This window comes from Tenrec ecaudatus, chromosome 16 (genome assembly GCF_050624435.1).
Source record: "Tenrec ecaudatus isolate mTenEca1 chromosome 16, mTenEca1.hap1, whole genome shotgun sequence".
Classification (NCBI taxonomy): Eukaryota; Metazoa; Chordata; class Mammalia; order Afrosoricida; family Tenrecidae; genus Tenrec; species Tenrec ecaudatus.
This window is the reverse complement of record NC_134545.1, coordinates 97693554-97708676: the sequence shown is the minus strand read 5'-3', so window position 1 is coordinate 97708676 and position 15123 is coordinate 97693554. Positions and strand designations below refer to the sequence as shown.

The window sequence follows — 15123 nt, the reverse complement described above, 5'->3', positions numbered from 1 at the left end:
ACTTATTATTGCTGTACAATTGCGCCTACCAGACCCGTGATGATGTGTTAGGGGCTGGCTCCCCTGACAGCCAGCAGCTGATTGCAAACCACTTGTACCAGCCAGGGACCTATACTTTGATGCCTTTGAACTGTGCTGGAGAATATTGAATACATCATGGAGGATGAGACGTGGTAAATAAATACAGCCCTCTCCGCTATAATCCCTGGTGTTACAGTGGGTCAGCAGTTTGAAACTACCAGCCCCTCTGAGGGGAGACACAGCTTTCTACTCCTGTAAAGATTTACAGTCTCAGAAATTCATAAAGGGGCTGTTCTACCCTGCGCTATAGGGTCACTTTGAGTTGGAATTGACTGGACAGCAGTGAGTTTTTGCGTGGAGCCATAATCCCTGTATTGTAAACGCTAGCCTCTATGTCGGTGAATATAGTCCCATTTTGGAAGGAGTTCTAGTGGACCGGACTAGGTGGGATATATGTTGACGCTCCACTCTACTAGAGGGTGTGAATCAAGTCACCACCCTGTTCCTGGAGGAGACGGTGGGCTGATACACAAAAACCACACCTCCATGAGAGCAGCTGATACACAAAAACCACACCTCCATGAGAGCAGCTGATACACAAAAACCACGCCTCCATGAGAGCAGCTGATACACAAAAACCACACCTCCATGAGAGCAGCTGATACACAAAAACCACGCCTCCATGAGAGCAGCTGAAACACAAAAACCACACCTCCATGAGAGCAGCTGAAACACAAAAACCACACCTCCATGAGAGCAGCTGATACACAAAAACCACACCTCCATGAGAGCAGCTGATACACAAAAACCACACCTCCATGAGAGCAGCTGATACACAAAAACCACACCTCCATGAGAGCGCTCTCAAAAGCAGAGTTAATTTCTGGGCCCATCAAGGAAGAAGAGTCATCATCCGGGCATGTTAGAAATGCCTGCCTGAAGTGGTGGAGACAGCACACACCATGGCATGCCAAGACCTGAGGCTGAGGCAAGAAGACCAGGAGACAAAGCAGAGGGGCACCAAGGAAGCTATGAGGCACAGCCACAGTCTTAGTCCAAAGGGCCAGTGGCTGGAGACCAAAGAGAGACTTGGCTAAGGTTGAGGCTGGATCTTTACTGTAGTTAACAGTTCCTGACTTGATAATCTGCTCAACTCCCCTAGTAAACTGCCCCGCCCCCAATTGTGAATTCTGTGTGTCCATGACAACAGATTATCAAAGTCAGTAGTGCCCAATGGGAGAATGGTTGGTATCAGAATAGGGTAAAGAACTGATGCAGGGTGCAGGCCTGTGTGACTTCTGCCTTGGGGCAACAGGCCTTGGGCTGGTGAGGAGCTAGTCCCCTCCCCTGTATTGACAAAGGTCAGCTATGGTCTCCTCCCTGTTACCACAGACTTGACAGACATCTTCAAAACTATAGCCCGAGTGGTGAGACTTGACTTGTTTCAGTTCATTGGGCATATTGCTGAGGGAAACCAGTTCCTAGAGGTCAGTGGATGGTCGGTGTAAAAGAAAGATGGTGGCTGTAATAGTGGACTCAGACATGGCAACAACCATGCGGGAGGCACAAAACCGAGGTGTTTTATTCTGTTGTATGCTGGGTTGTTGAAAGGGACTTAATGGCAACCAGGAACAACCTTAAGCTCCCGGGCACCTCAGGGTTCCTTTGAAAGCAATAACCCTGTCTAATCACGTTCCACATTTGCCTTTTCTTCTTGCTGAAATGTCTAACTAACGCAGGCATCCCTTGTTTTATCAAGCTTTTCAGGTAGTACTTAAAAAAGACCCAAACTTTAAATGGAAGGTTCACGGCCTTGAGCAAATCTACAGGCGCCATTTTTCTCATAGCACGTGCCCACGTTGGGTCTGTTTGATAATTTTCCTAGTGTTAACACTCTATCAAACATACTTCATAATGCGATCTCATACTTAGTAGACCAGAGCCCCCCAAAAACAAACCCCGCCAGTCACTGCCATTGAGTTGCTTGACTCATAGCTAACCTCACACAACTTCTAGATGCACCGAGAGCCAAAAGGTCACGGTTACTCGCATTATTGCGAGTATCATTATTATTATTATTAGTATTTCGGTGGTCCGAAACCGAATCCACGATATCTCCGAGGGAATCCCTGAGAGTCAAAACGCCCAGCATGACAACATAAGTTATCCTTTTACCCATTTTGGCTTCTATCTCCCAAATTCATGGTGCGACCCCATTTCTCTCCACCCCTCCGTCTCTGTGAACCTCACTCTTGAGGTAACTCGCAGCACCTTGCTCTCCGGCGGTTCAGGGTTCGGCTTCCTGAACCCCTCAACCTCCATTCGTGTCTCGGTGCTTCTCTCCGGACCTCCAGGCCTCTGAGTCCCAGGCTCTGCCAGGTACACTCAAGCTCCCTCGCATCCGCCAGTTCCGGGCCCTCCACCTCCCACATTACCTCGGCTCTGGATTTCCCTCCACCCCTCACCTCGACCCAAGCTAACCCGGGACAGGTAACCTCACTAAATGCTGCGGACGTCTGAACTTCCGGTCCCACGTCACAGCAAACTTTTATACACATAAAGCACATGAGTTTCCTGTGCATGCTACATGAGCATGCACGTTATTTCTGTAGGCACGTTACCTGCAAGAACTCGGTAGCCTCCCCGCCTGACGAGTACAGTGGGCATTGTTAGGTGGGGACTTTGGGGAAGTAACGCCAGGGGCTGTGTGGCCGAAGCAGACACGGCAATCTTCTGTGAACCCACAAAGCCACTGCCACTTACTTTTTCTTTGGTAGTTTGCCACAGTCCAGGAGGAGGGCCCAAATCTGATGAGTCCCCGCCATGGCGATCCACAGAATGTCACTTCTCTGGGTCTCTGCAGCTTCATCAAAACAAACGGTCGCCATTAGCTGTGTATCTGGAGATAAACTCACTCAATGGTTGCAGACATTTAAATTCGGGACAGCAGCACTATGTCGGTGTTTCATTTAACAGGGAAGAGTAAAGGTCTGAGCAAGGCTTTAAATTGTTCGTGAAATGCTCTATTTCCTTGTGAAAAATTTACTTCATTGGATTTGTCATTTTGTGTGTAAGGATTCATGGGATAAAGCTGGAGCATTTGTGTGGTCATCTTCTCTTATCTCCTTTGTAAGCCTGAGAAAAGGCGCAGAAGCCGCGGGGTTTGGGATTGTATGTGCTGATGGGAATAATGGTAATCAACTGGAATAAGGCACTGGGCTAAGCACCTGACAGGGACTCTTTTCCTCAACATAACATTAGGAAATTTTGTCATAATCATCTCCATCTTAAAGAAAAGCAAATCCTAAATAGTTTGCTAAAATGCACACACCTATTACATGCCAGCCACGTCTGGATCTGGATTATGACGCACCCGTGACTCGGCCCTGGGTTACCAGTGTCTGGCTGGCAGGGAGGAACTACCGAACTGCTCTCTGGGCTTCTCTGTCTCTGCCTCATGGACTCAAGTGGACTTACTACTTTGGCATCAAATACTCAAGGGTATTTCACGTGAGATGAAGAGGGATCTAATCAAAGTCATCCTCAGGGCTTCCTAGACAGGTCGCTTTGTGGCCCAGATCTCCTGGGTCCTCTCCCTGATGCAGGGGACCCTAGTCCTGGCTGGCCTGTGCTATCTGCACACCGCTTGTATATCTGCGCCCATCATGCCGCTCCGTCTGCTCGAGGCCGCCCTCATCTCCACTGGACCATCCTAGAGAAGGCCTGTAGCACTTCGGCTGTTATTCTCCAAATAGTCGGAGTTATGGAGGCTTTGTAGAATCATGTGATCTCATCATAATCATGCTTTAGACGGATTAAAAATTAAATCAAAAGGTTATTTGATTTTTACTCTCATGAAACACGAACCATTCATTTTTTCATCAGTGGTCAGAGCAGCTTGGGCCGGCTCTCTGAGAAGCTGGAGGCCTGTGCTCACGAGGGGCTCCTGGGAAGTGCACAGGATGAACGTGCTCAGCTACTGACTGAAAGGCTGGCTTTCGTTTCGAGCTCACACCAGGTGCCTCCAAAGAAAGGCCGGTCAGGTGCCTCCAAAGAAAGGCCTGTCTACTACAGAAATGCCAGCACTGGGAACCTCTGGAGAGGTCACCTCTAACATGCAGGGGCAGCGTGGAGAGGAGCGGACTCAAGGGCTGCCAGCTCTCATCTAAGGCAGTGGTTCTCAACCTGTGGGTTGCGGCCCCTTTGGGGGGGTTGAATGACCCTTTCACATGGGTCCCCTGATTCATAACAGTAGCAAAATTACAGTGATGAAAAAATAATGTTATGGTTGGGGGTCACCACACATGAGGAACTAACTGTATGAAAGGGTCACGGCATTAGGAAGGTTGAGAACCACTGATCTAAGGAAATCTTAACATCGATTCAATGTGATAAGATAGTACAAGAATTTCCTTTCACATTTTTTTGCTATAAAGATACTATAATTCCTTCCATTTTAAAGAAATAAAAACATATTAATGGCAGTGCATAAAATATATTCCTCCCAAACTGTCTAATTCATGGGATTATTTTGAAAGAAATACTTCAATGGTATTTTATACTGTATTAACAGCCGTGAGAGAAGCCTATTATCTAAGCACTCTCGATGAAAAGACTAGCATGCTAAATAGCTAGATTTCAACTTTGAAGGTTGTGTAATAACAGTTGAACTTCTGCCTTGGGACAATGATGATTAAAGGGCCAAGGAAGGTTAATGGGATTGAGGCACCTTATCCTTTCAATAAATGATTTCACATCAGGTAAAGACTAAAGTACTTGGGAGCCAGGCAGGATCTTGACCTCAATGATTAAAAGAGCAAACCCAAAACTTCTCAGGTGATTATCCAGCATATTCCAAGAATCAGCATTGATTTGACATATGTTTTGGCAATATGGCAATTTCTGCTGGAAAAAAATGAATTTATAGCAGCTGATAATTATTCCAGTGCATTGTAAATTTCTGATTACCATAAGAGTAAAAATCCAAAGAGGAAACAATCACCTTGGTAAAGAACACTTTAGGTCAATTATTTTTAAATTTTTAGTCTGAAAAGGCACGATTAGGATAAACCTGGAGGAACCATTTAAAATACGAGGATTTCCGAAAGTTCATGGAAAATTATATTATCATTTCATTCCATTTTGCCACACACTCTAAAGCCCAAGCACAAATGTCTTTGGCGGGGCACTTCTGGACCAGAAACGTCATTGCAACGGTAGGGTTTCTCGAAAGCATTTTCTTTCAGTCTTAAGTGCATTCTAGGTGACTTCGCTGCCAAACACCTGGAAGGAGCTACTTCAAGCGGCAAGTTGAAGGTAGAACCGTTGGCTTTTAATAATTTGTTGATCAGAAGAAGGACTCAACTCTTTTACTGAAAACAGAGGAGCTGAGCCAGACCTATGTCTCAGGGTGCTGCTCTACGTGGGGGCTGGCCTCACCGCCTCCGACTCCATCCTTCCTCCCAGCGACCAAGATGGGCAGTTTCCGTAGCCATTCTCTATGGCAGCAGGCTGCCACCTGGTTCTTCTGCAGGGTGGTAGTGGGCTCCAACTGCCAGTCTCCTGTTAGCAGCAGACTGTTAAGCAGTGCTTAACCACCGCACCGCCAAGGAGGGCTCCTTACTGATCAAGAGTCAAGATTTTCTTTGGAAACAATTCAGAGTGCATTCTCAACGCAGCGTTAAATAGCACGAAGGAAATACAACTGAACTGTTTTAGCTTAGAAAACGTATAAAGCACTCCTTGGCCGTTAGCGAAATCAATTTACCGTATATACTCATGTATAAGCTGAGTTTTCCAGCACATTTTCCATGCAGTTTTTGTGGTAAAATTAGGTGCCTCAGGTGATATTCGGTCGGCTTATACTCACTCGAGTATATGTGGCAGCTAAGAATTAAGTAAAGTATGTCGTACTTTTAAGTAATGTAACTTCTGATTTTACACACACAAATTTATACGATCAAATTATTGGCATTTTCCCCACTTCTCTGTAGTAATAGGTTCGGTGTCATCAAGTTGCTTCTGACCCATAGCAACCCTATGCGCAACCGGACGAAGCATGCCGGTCCTGCACCGTCCTCACAACCCTCCGAGGCTTGAGCCCATTTGTTGAGGGCTTTCCTCCTCCTTCTACCCTCTCCTTTACCAGGCAAAACCTGCGAAGGCTAGACCGAGTATAAGGCCAAAACCTGCCGGGGAAGGAACCTCAGAAAGGTCTGACTACAGGGACAGAAGCGCGAAGGCTGTACCTGACAGAGGCAGACGACTTTCGAGCCTGAGAAAAACAAGGCAGGCGCGGTGAATTCCGGCTCTCGCCGGTTTCACTGTACTAGACAGCCATGTCCTTGCCATGTCTCATCACTGCAGTTTGGTCATATGATTTGCTTTAATAACAGTACATAAATGGATATGACACGAGCAAAAACTCCCTCTATCCTTTTCCTTTCTGCCAAGAGAAATGCCTCACACAGCTACTCTTCCAAAGAGAACGAGACACCTGGAGCTGATGTGACCCCAACAAACAGCCGGGAGTCATGCCCAGGCTAGCTCAGTCTCGACCAGCTGCTCTCCACCCCGATACGTGAGTGAAAAAGAAAACGTTTATCTGCATGCATCTGGGGAGGATTTCCTATACAGGATTACAGTGGTCATTGCTGACAGGTCCAGGTAGTGAGTGCTATAAGGTAAGTGTTACTGCTAACTGCAAGGTCGGCAGTTCAAACCCACCAGCTACTCCACTGGAGAAAGAAGAGGTTATCGGCTTCTATAAAGGTTTTCAATCTTGGAAACCCTACGTAGGGTTGCTATGGATCGGAGTGGACTGGATGGCAGTGGACTTGTGGTCGCAGTAAACACAGGCTTTCAGTTACAAAGCGCAAACATGCAGAACGAGATCGCTGTATGGATTATAAACCCCGGGGCTTACGTCTTAGAGAGGGTAACAATACAAAATGACCAGTTCTCGCCCACTTGCACTACGTCCTTGGCATGGTTCAGATGGTCTTTCCATCTACCAGAGTTATGCTCAAACAGCTCAGATGGGGGTCTTCCAAATGCAGGCCTGGAAGAGTGACAAGGCCTGGTGGGGACAAATATTTTTAACTCTAAAATTGTTTGTAATTGCTGGTGCCTGGCAATAGAAAGCAGACTATGAGCTTTAATTGGTTTTATTACTGTTCTACAAATCTCTATATAGGCCTTATGGGCTCATTTCCTGCACCTGGGTGTACAACTCCACAGCTGCGTCCCTCCTTACCTCCTGGTGAGCAACTGAAATACTCACAGTTATTTAGAACACAGACTTTCAAAAGTGGAAGTCTGAAAACATAACTTACCCAAAATACCTGTGCTACATAGATAAGGTTCAGGCAGCACTAGGAGTTTGTTAGTTTACTGTATATACTTGAGTATAAGCCGACCTGAATAGCCAGGGCACCTAATTTTAACTGCATAAAAAATATGCTGGAAAACTCGGCTTATACTCGAGTATATCCAATACTTTATGAATACTGAAAGTTTGATAAAGCTAGTTAGCATAGAAAACATGATAAGGTCATGGGCTTAGAAACCAACAGATAAATGATCAGGAAAATAAAGCCATTCAGTTAAGGTGGGGCTTAGTCACTGACTATGTTAAAGACCATAGAAACCAGGTAGTTCCCAATTCCCTTTTCAATGTGCTATTTGGAGTTTCTCCAGTCATTCATCTGCTTACAGACCTGGAGAAACCATCTCAGATCTGCTGAGAGTCAGTGAAAAATAAGAGCACACATGCTCCTGGATTATCTTTTGATTAATTAATAAAGACATTACGGATCATAAAAACAAACCTAGTTTGTCATCAATGTCTACATTAATAGGTAGACTGGTGTTTTTGTTTGTTTTCAATTGCTGAGAAGCAGTTCTCATTTCCACGCAATTACAAAAAAATAAACAGCTGTCACTTTGTTTTCTTATTCAAATTAGAATAAATAAGGGCATTAGTATACGGTACAGCTCATGAACAACTTTTGAAGTGCTGTAACTAATTCTTTTAATTCTTTTACAGTAAGGATATCTATCTCAAATAGAACCTAAAGTCACAATAAAATTCTCCAATTAAAATACTATTTGTGAAATGTAATATATGTTATCCTAGGCTAGCTCTCTGTTGCCTTTGTTTTAACACCATTAGCAATTTCCCACACAGTGATCTAAAAGTATGAAACAACTGACAAGAGGAACAATTCAAATGAACGCCCCAAAGTATTTTTACATCTCACTTGCATTAAGCAAGTTTATTTCTATTTCACATAGAAAGTCCACACACCTGATGTTCCAAAAACGACATCCCAGGGGGAACTAATGGGCTGTTCTTCTCCTGGGGCTCCTCCGTCTCTGTCTGTGCCCTGGATTCCAATGCCAGCCACTGTGCTCACCAGCTCAGCATCGAGGTCGATCTACCGAAAGCGGAAGGCCTTTAATGAAACCCAGGTTACTTGCGCTTGTTTCCTTTGGTGTGCAAGTGAAGATTTCCAGCAGAACACATATACGGGCAACACAGTGTTTCCAACAGAAAGTTACGTTAACTCCTTACTGAAATTGACAGAACTCAGCCTGTCTCATTTCCCTTCTGACCCAGGTCTCCACCAGCACAGCATCGATGGTACTCTCCTGTTAACTGAAAATGATTTCAAGGTACAGCAAAACTTACTAATTTAAATATACACTATAGCAGAATGTCTATTTCACAAAAGTCTATAAATTCCGATATTAATTATACTTGGTATAACCAATCAATAATTATAGTATCCAACAATCACAAACCCTGGGGGGAGGGGATAATATCGTGATTTCTAGAAGTGTTATATTATTATATTCAAACTCCCAGTTGAAAAAAAGGTATGAAATGCAAAGAAACAAGTGTGGAGGAAAAGCAGAAACAGTCTTCCGAGGAAGGTCAAACAGTGAACCATGTACATCGAACCACCAGACACATGACAACATGATCCCTCTCTATGACGTCTGTCAGAGACTCAGACGGCTTGAGCGGAAGGATGGAGAGAGAGGTAGTCCACAGAAACAGCAACTCAAACGCAGCTGGGGGGGGGGGGGCCTCAACTCACAGTATACAAACTACGCCTGAGATAAGAATAAGCGACATGAAGGACACTATGTGATGATAAAATGGTCAATCCATCAGGAAGATGTGACAATTACCAATAAACACGGGTCTCACAAGCGTCCCAAAATATGAGGGCGCTTCATAAAGCTCTGGGGAAAATTCCAGTATCTTTTATTCGCACTCCCCACCCCCCCAAGCATTCTGAAGCTCCTTTGCCTCAACTATAAAACAGCACCGGACAGACTGCAAACAGACAGGCTAACAGCACGTTCCCCAACAGGCAGAGTGCTCAGCCCGAGGGGAACAAGGAGGAGAAGCCCTGAACAGCAGTAGGCACCTGAACCGAAATGGCTTCGAGGGCAGTGGGTTGACTTTGCTTGTTTCTGTGCCACCAAGTAGACCTCACGGACCGAGAAGGCCCACATCCGCGACAGCAAAAGGCACTCGAGTACACGTGCCTCTTTCTGTAGACTTCCCGAACAGAAATCTCAATGAATTCAAACAGCACGCAATCCCACAAAGCACCCTAGCCCACGACAATGAAATGTAACTAGGAATCAGCAACAGAGGGAAAACTGGAAAATACTTTTAAAAAACCAGTGGGTGAAAGAAATCAGAGGAAAATCAGAACCAACTGTTTGAAATCAATGAAAATGTAAGCACACCGTGTCTATAGCATGGGATCCAGCGAAAGCACTGCTTAGGGGGCTGTGGTTGTAAATGCCCACATTAAACAGCTGAGGTTCAAATCCGCAGCCCAACCTTCTGCCTTTCAGAACTACCAGATGGAGAGCACACTAAACCCAAACAAGTCAAAAGAAGGAAATAATACAGATTAGAGCGGAGACTACAAAAAACAATAGAGACTCAATGAAATAAACAACTGGCTCTTTGTAAACATCAACAGGATTGATATGTAAACAAGTGACCTAAGCGCCGGGTTGCCAAGGCCTGAGCATGGGTAGGAAGGAGGGGCTAACTGGGATTGATGTGGTAACAAGTTCTCCTAAGAATGAATTCCAGACTAGTTCCACGGAGCTGGAGATTGAAGCTGTCCTCGATGTCAACTCTTCCAAGACACCGCTTTGCTGCTGAGGGGCTAGTGGCTGTGAAACAAGACACTGAAAGCACAACTACAGGCTCTGACACCTAGCAAATGCCAACCCCACTGCCAATGCGTCCGTCCCGACACACAGAGGTCCTGTAGGACAGCGGAGGGGTGCCCTTTGGGTTTCCCAAGGCTGTCAACCTTTTGGGGAGCAGACAGCCCCCTGAAAAACAAGGTATTTATGAATAACACTAAGTATGTCTGGGAATGACACAAAACAAAACAGAATAAGATGCATGGAGACGCCTGTCAGTATTCAAATGTAAATACCCGCTTTTCTGATGAGAAGTACTACGATTGTTAATTCCAAATAGAACAGTTACCTTTCTTATCAGGTGGTTTTCAGTATCTGCCACATAGATCGTATTATTCTTTATGGCGACACCCTGTGGTGAATTGAAAGTTGACTCTGAAAATGTTCCATCTTTTCTTCCAGGGTTAGGTCCTAAAGACATGACAAAAATGTTCATACTCAAAAAACAATCCTAAGAAAACACCAGAACGACAGTCTTTCCTTCTGTCTTTCGTGCTGGATTTGAATATACAGCACGAGATTGTTGGAGCATGCTGTGGAGCGGGCTCTGCTCACAGCGACCCTGCGCAGGGCAGACCACCTGGTCTGCTCCATCCTCGGTCCCTGCTGTGTTGGAGCCCGCTGCGTCCCACAGCGCCGGCTTTCCTCAAAGATGACGTCTGCTAATGATAGGCCTCACTGTGCAATAGTTACAGTGTCCTTAAGAACAGTACCACAGAGCACAGGAGACTTATTTTTAAAGCATCTTAATTACAGAGTATCTAGATGAGAAAGAGGTAAAAATATTTTAATTTTTCAGCATCCCAATGAATGATTTTTAACAATTTTGGAAGATATGTTTTTTGATAATACAATGAAAATTAAGAAGCCCCCCCCCAAATAAACATGCAATAAAATGCTAAAAGCAATTTTAAAGGCCCCTCAAACGTAATGCCATCTAGTCAGCACTGATTCAGAGACTCCATGGACAGAGCCGAACTGCCCTCGTGGGTTTCTGAGGCTGATACATCTTTACAGGAGTAGAAAGTCTCACTTTTCTCCCACAGAGCGTTCAGTCACTGAGGCTTGCAGCCCAAGTAACCCACATGGCCACCAAGACCCCACTCCTTAAAGGGCTTCTAGATTCCCTGAGCGCCATTCATGGGATCGAAGCTGCTGGGTGTTTCCACCAGGCAACACTCCAGGCTAGCAGTCGAGCGCTTCACAGCTGGCAAGGAATATGAATTATGGGGTCCCCAGAGCTAGGTTCAAAGCCTGGCCCTTCTTCTTTGTGGATCATGCTTCATCTCTATTTGTTCCTCTGGAGAACTTGTGGCAACTGAATGTGTTCATACAGGAAGTGCTTACAAGAGTGCCCGCATAGATCAGGAGCTGTGCAAGGGCCTGCTGTGGTTATTACTGCTATTAAGGAGCTCTGGTGGTGCACTGGGTGAAGTGTTAGGCTGCTACCTACACAGTCAGCAGTTTAAACCCACTGGCTACCCCAAGGGGAAAGGTAGGACCCTCTGCTCCTGCACAGATTCACCGTTTCATAAACCCCACGGAGCAGCTTCACTCCGTCCTGCAGGGTCGCTGTGGTCACGGGTTGTTGTTATTGCCTCTGTTGGTACAACTGTGGACCAAAGTCCCCAAGGGGGGAGGGGGGAAAGGAGAGAGTTCTATGGAAACTTTGGATTAGAAAATATTTGTATATTATTAGAAAGTGTTGTATATTATAAGCCCCTCATGACGAATCAGAAGGCAGATTGCTGACTACAAGACCTGAGAAGTCCTCTGTTATCCTAGCAATCACCCATTGAGCCACATCACATCAGTGTTGCCCAGGAAATTCGTGTTTTCAAACTGAAGAACAGCTACGCCTATAACACAAGATAACAGCATTCCTGGAATCAGTTTGGGAAATGCAGCTTGCTTCTGGCTTATCTGTTTAACCAAGGAGACTATTGTCCTACACTCTTTTGAAAATTGTAGAATCTATTTAAAATGCTTTTAAATTCCAGCTTCTACAATAGATCCTTTTTTAGTACCAATTCTCTTAACTGCTGGCCATAAATCAAAACACCCAGGAGCTCAAACAAAACCACCACCACAAAACACACAAGAGCAGCAGCAGCAGCCATGCTAACCTCGGTTACCAACAAGGGACATGGCACAGTCAGGAGCTGAGGAAATCCTATCTGGGCAGACTGGGAAAAGTACGAGGGTTCAGAGATGTGACGAGCTGGAACTCAGTGCCCTCCCTACGGACCAACAGCACGAGTTACTAAAGCATGGTTGCAAAAGAGGAACAGTATGTTTCTCTTTGGGTAATATGCTAGAAGCCAGCTCAGTCTAGGTACTAAAGATTCCTGAGTGTACTTAATAGATTTTATTAATTATGTAGATGTAAACAGGAAGCCTTCTTAGAGCTGAGGCCAGAGAGATAGAGAACAAAATGACCCATGGCTTGCAAGATATTTATTTTGCTAGAGATGAGTCTAGGGTGTGTTGATGTTTTAATGGAAGGTAAATAATGTAAAATTATGAGTAAATCATTGCTGACATAATTCATAATATAAATCCCAAATTCTTAGGGTAAAGTTTTGAAGAGGTATGACTAGAAATAGATGAAAAATGAAATATTCTCTCATTTGAAATGTCTGAAATCTTGAAGGTATAAATAGGTACTACTTTCATAAGACATGGAGCCTGGGTGGTATGGTGGTTATACATTGAGCTGCTAACCACAAGGTTGTCAGTTCAAAACCAACAGCCTCTCCTTGGGAGAAAGACAAGGCTTTCTACAATCTAAAAGTTACAATCTCAGAAACCCAAAGGGGCAATTCTACCTTGCCCTGTGAGTCAGCACTGACTTGCTAGCAGTGAGTTTCATTTTGGTTTTTCATAAGACACAATAGCGAACAGTTTTTGAAAAGCAGTTTGAAAAAGCAAGATAGGATATGCCAGCATACTTTCAACATCTCATTTGAAGATTTCTCTTTTGATTCAAATGGAGCTTTGGAGGGGGCTCTTATATTTCGAAGAAATACGCCCCCAGCCTCTGCTATTGAATCAATTCTGACTTACGGTGACCCCATGTAGGCTGTAAAATGAGAGCAAAAAGAGGGGGAGCAGATAGGCTTATCGTTCTCCCATTGCCGACCTTGGGGGCAAAAGAGGAGGTTAATCCTGATACTATACCCTCATTTACAAAATAGTTTCATGATGGAGTTAAAAGTCAAGGAATAGCACCTTCTAGCACTTGTTACTTATAAAGTTAGATGTTGGGATTTTTACGAGAACCGTGTTTCTGTTTGCTGGGAACACGCTGCACACCCCTACTGCAGGCAGGCTGTACCTCCAATGCTATACTGGATCTGTCCGTTCTTCCCGACAACCACAATTCGGTGATGCCCGCTGTCTGCTATGACTAATCTGTCGCTCTCATCATCTACCGTTACTTTGCCAGGAAAGAGCAACGGGGAAGGGGGCAAAGAGTCCTTGTAGAGTTTTATTCCAATCCTTGCATCTCTGATCTGGCCCCTGTCTTTGTAATACTTCAAAGCTGTTGAAGTGTATAACAACAACTTGTCCTTGTGTCCCTCTCCCATCAGAGAAAACAGCATGTTTCCCCGGGGTCCAAGGATGACCACGGTCGGCCAGCAGGAGACTTCCAGTTCCTGCCAAAGGGTGGCATCCGCGTCGTTGACCACAGGGTGCGTAATGTTGTAGCGAAGAACAGCACTCTTAATGTTGTCCAGGACTTTTTCATTCGGGAACTTTGCTGAGTGAACACCCACCACCAGAAGACCATCTGAAAGGCAACAATGATATGTGTGAATATCCTCACATATCTACAAGGTCTGGGTCATTAATAAATGTAAATAGTCCATAGACCCAAAAGATAAATAGAAAGAATTGCATTGTCTTCAATGGCATGTAAACACATGCGTATAAAAAAATGAACCAATACGTAGCACATGGCAACCTTAATAATGACATAAAAGCATTTATGACGAAATTTACGGGACTATTTCAGGATTAAAATTCTTTACACATTTTAGCTAGACAAAGCTATTATAAGCACACACAAAACTATGTTCTTAGGAGTACTGTGACTCTTTTCTACACAGAATACGCTCCTTTGAAATCCACAGAGACTATTAGTGCTTTTTGGATATTTATTGGCATACCACATTCTTTTTCTAACTATCTTTGATTACAAATTAACAGGGCAAATACATGTTTCTATAAGGTTGTTAATTTACTTAAAATTCCTATACCCGGAGTGACATATGTGGTGAAGTACTAGGGGTGCGTTGAAGTTCTGCGCTCAATGAAAACTCTTGACTTCTACTAAGAACACAAATTACCAGAAGCTTTCTTGTCCTCAGTGTATGGCTCAGACATTACGAAGTTGTGTGGAGAAGATGAACACAGAAGAAGAAAGAGAGATGAACATCCACAGGGAAAGACGCTTGTCATGGACACCAGAGAACAACTCCGACAATGGGAAGCCTTTCCTTCTAGCCCCCTGACGCCCAGGCCTGCATTGCCAGCACAGCTTAGCTCGGATGCTCTCGGTGCATCTCCCCCATCCAGCTCTACATTCAGCCTGTTCTTTGCTCATGCTTTTTCCATTGGACCATCACCACTCTCTCCTACTCTCAGTATAGCTTCCTTCCTCCTTTCTTTAAAGTTTGTTTAACATCCCCTTTACCTACTGTTCTGTAGCCCTTCTCTGCTGTTAAACATATTTCAGGAAAAAAATCATATTACCGTTCTTAAAATATACACTTAAGGGGGTGGTGGTGAGAAGGTTTGGCTGGATGAAAATCATAACTCCATGCTGACTACCAAAGTAACCAAAGATAATAG

General features: G+C 44.6%; 1 protein-coding gene across 3 annotated transcripts in view; it reads right to left on the bottom strand.

The window, feature by feature from the left end:
* Positions 1 to 15123, bottom strand: part of NHLRC2 (NHL repeat containing 2) — a 56231-nt gene that overhangs the window by 24992 nt on the left and 16116 nt on the right. For 2 of the 3 annotated variants that reach the window (XM_075534272.1, XM_075534274.1), the window contains exons 3-6: positions 13604 to 14059; positions 10556 to 10677; positions 8330 to 8459; positions 2785 to 2884 (exon numbers count right to left, since the gene is read on the bottom strand). In XM_075534272.1, the coding sequence (XP_075390387.1) occupies positions 2785 to 2884; positions 8330 to 8459; positions 10556 to 10677; positions 13604 to 14059 (808 nt within the window). The remainder of the gene's footprint in view (positions 1 to 2784; positions 2885 to 8329; positions 8460 to 10555; positions 10678 to 13603; positions 14060 to 15123) is intronic. The other variant, XM_075534273.1, reaches the window with a different exon arrangement.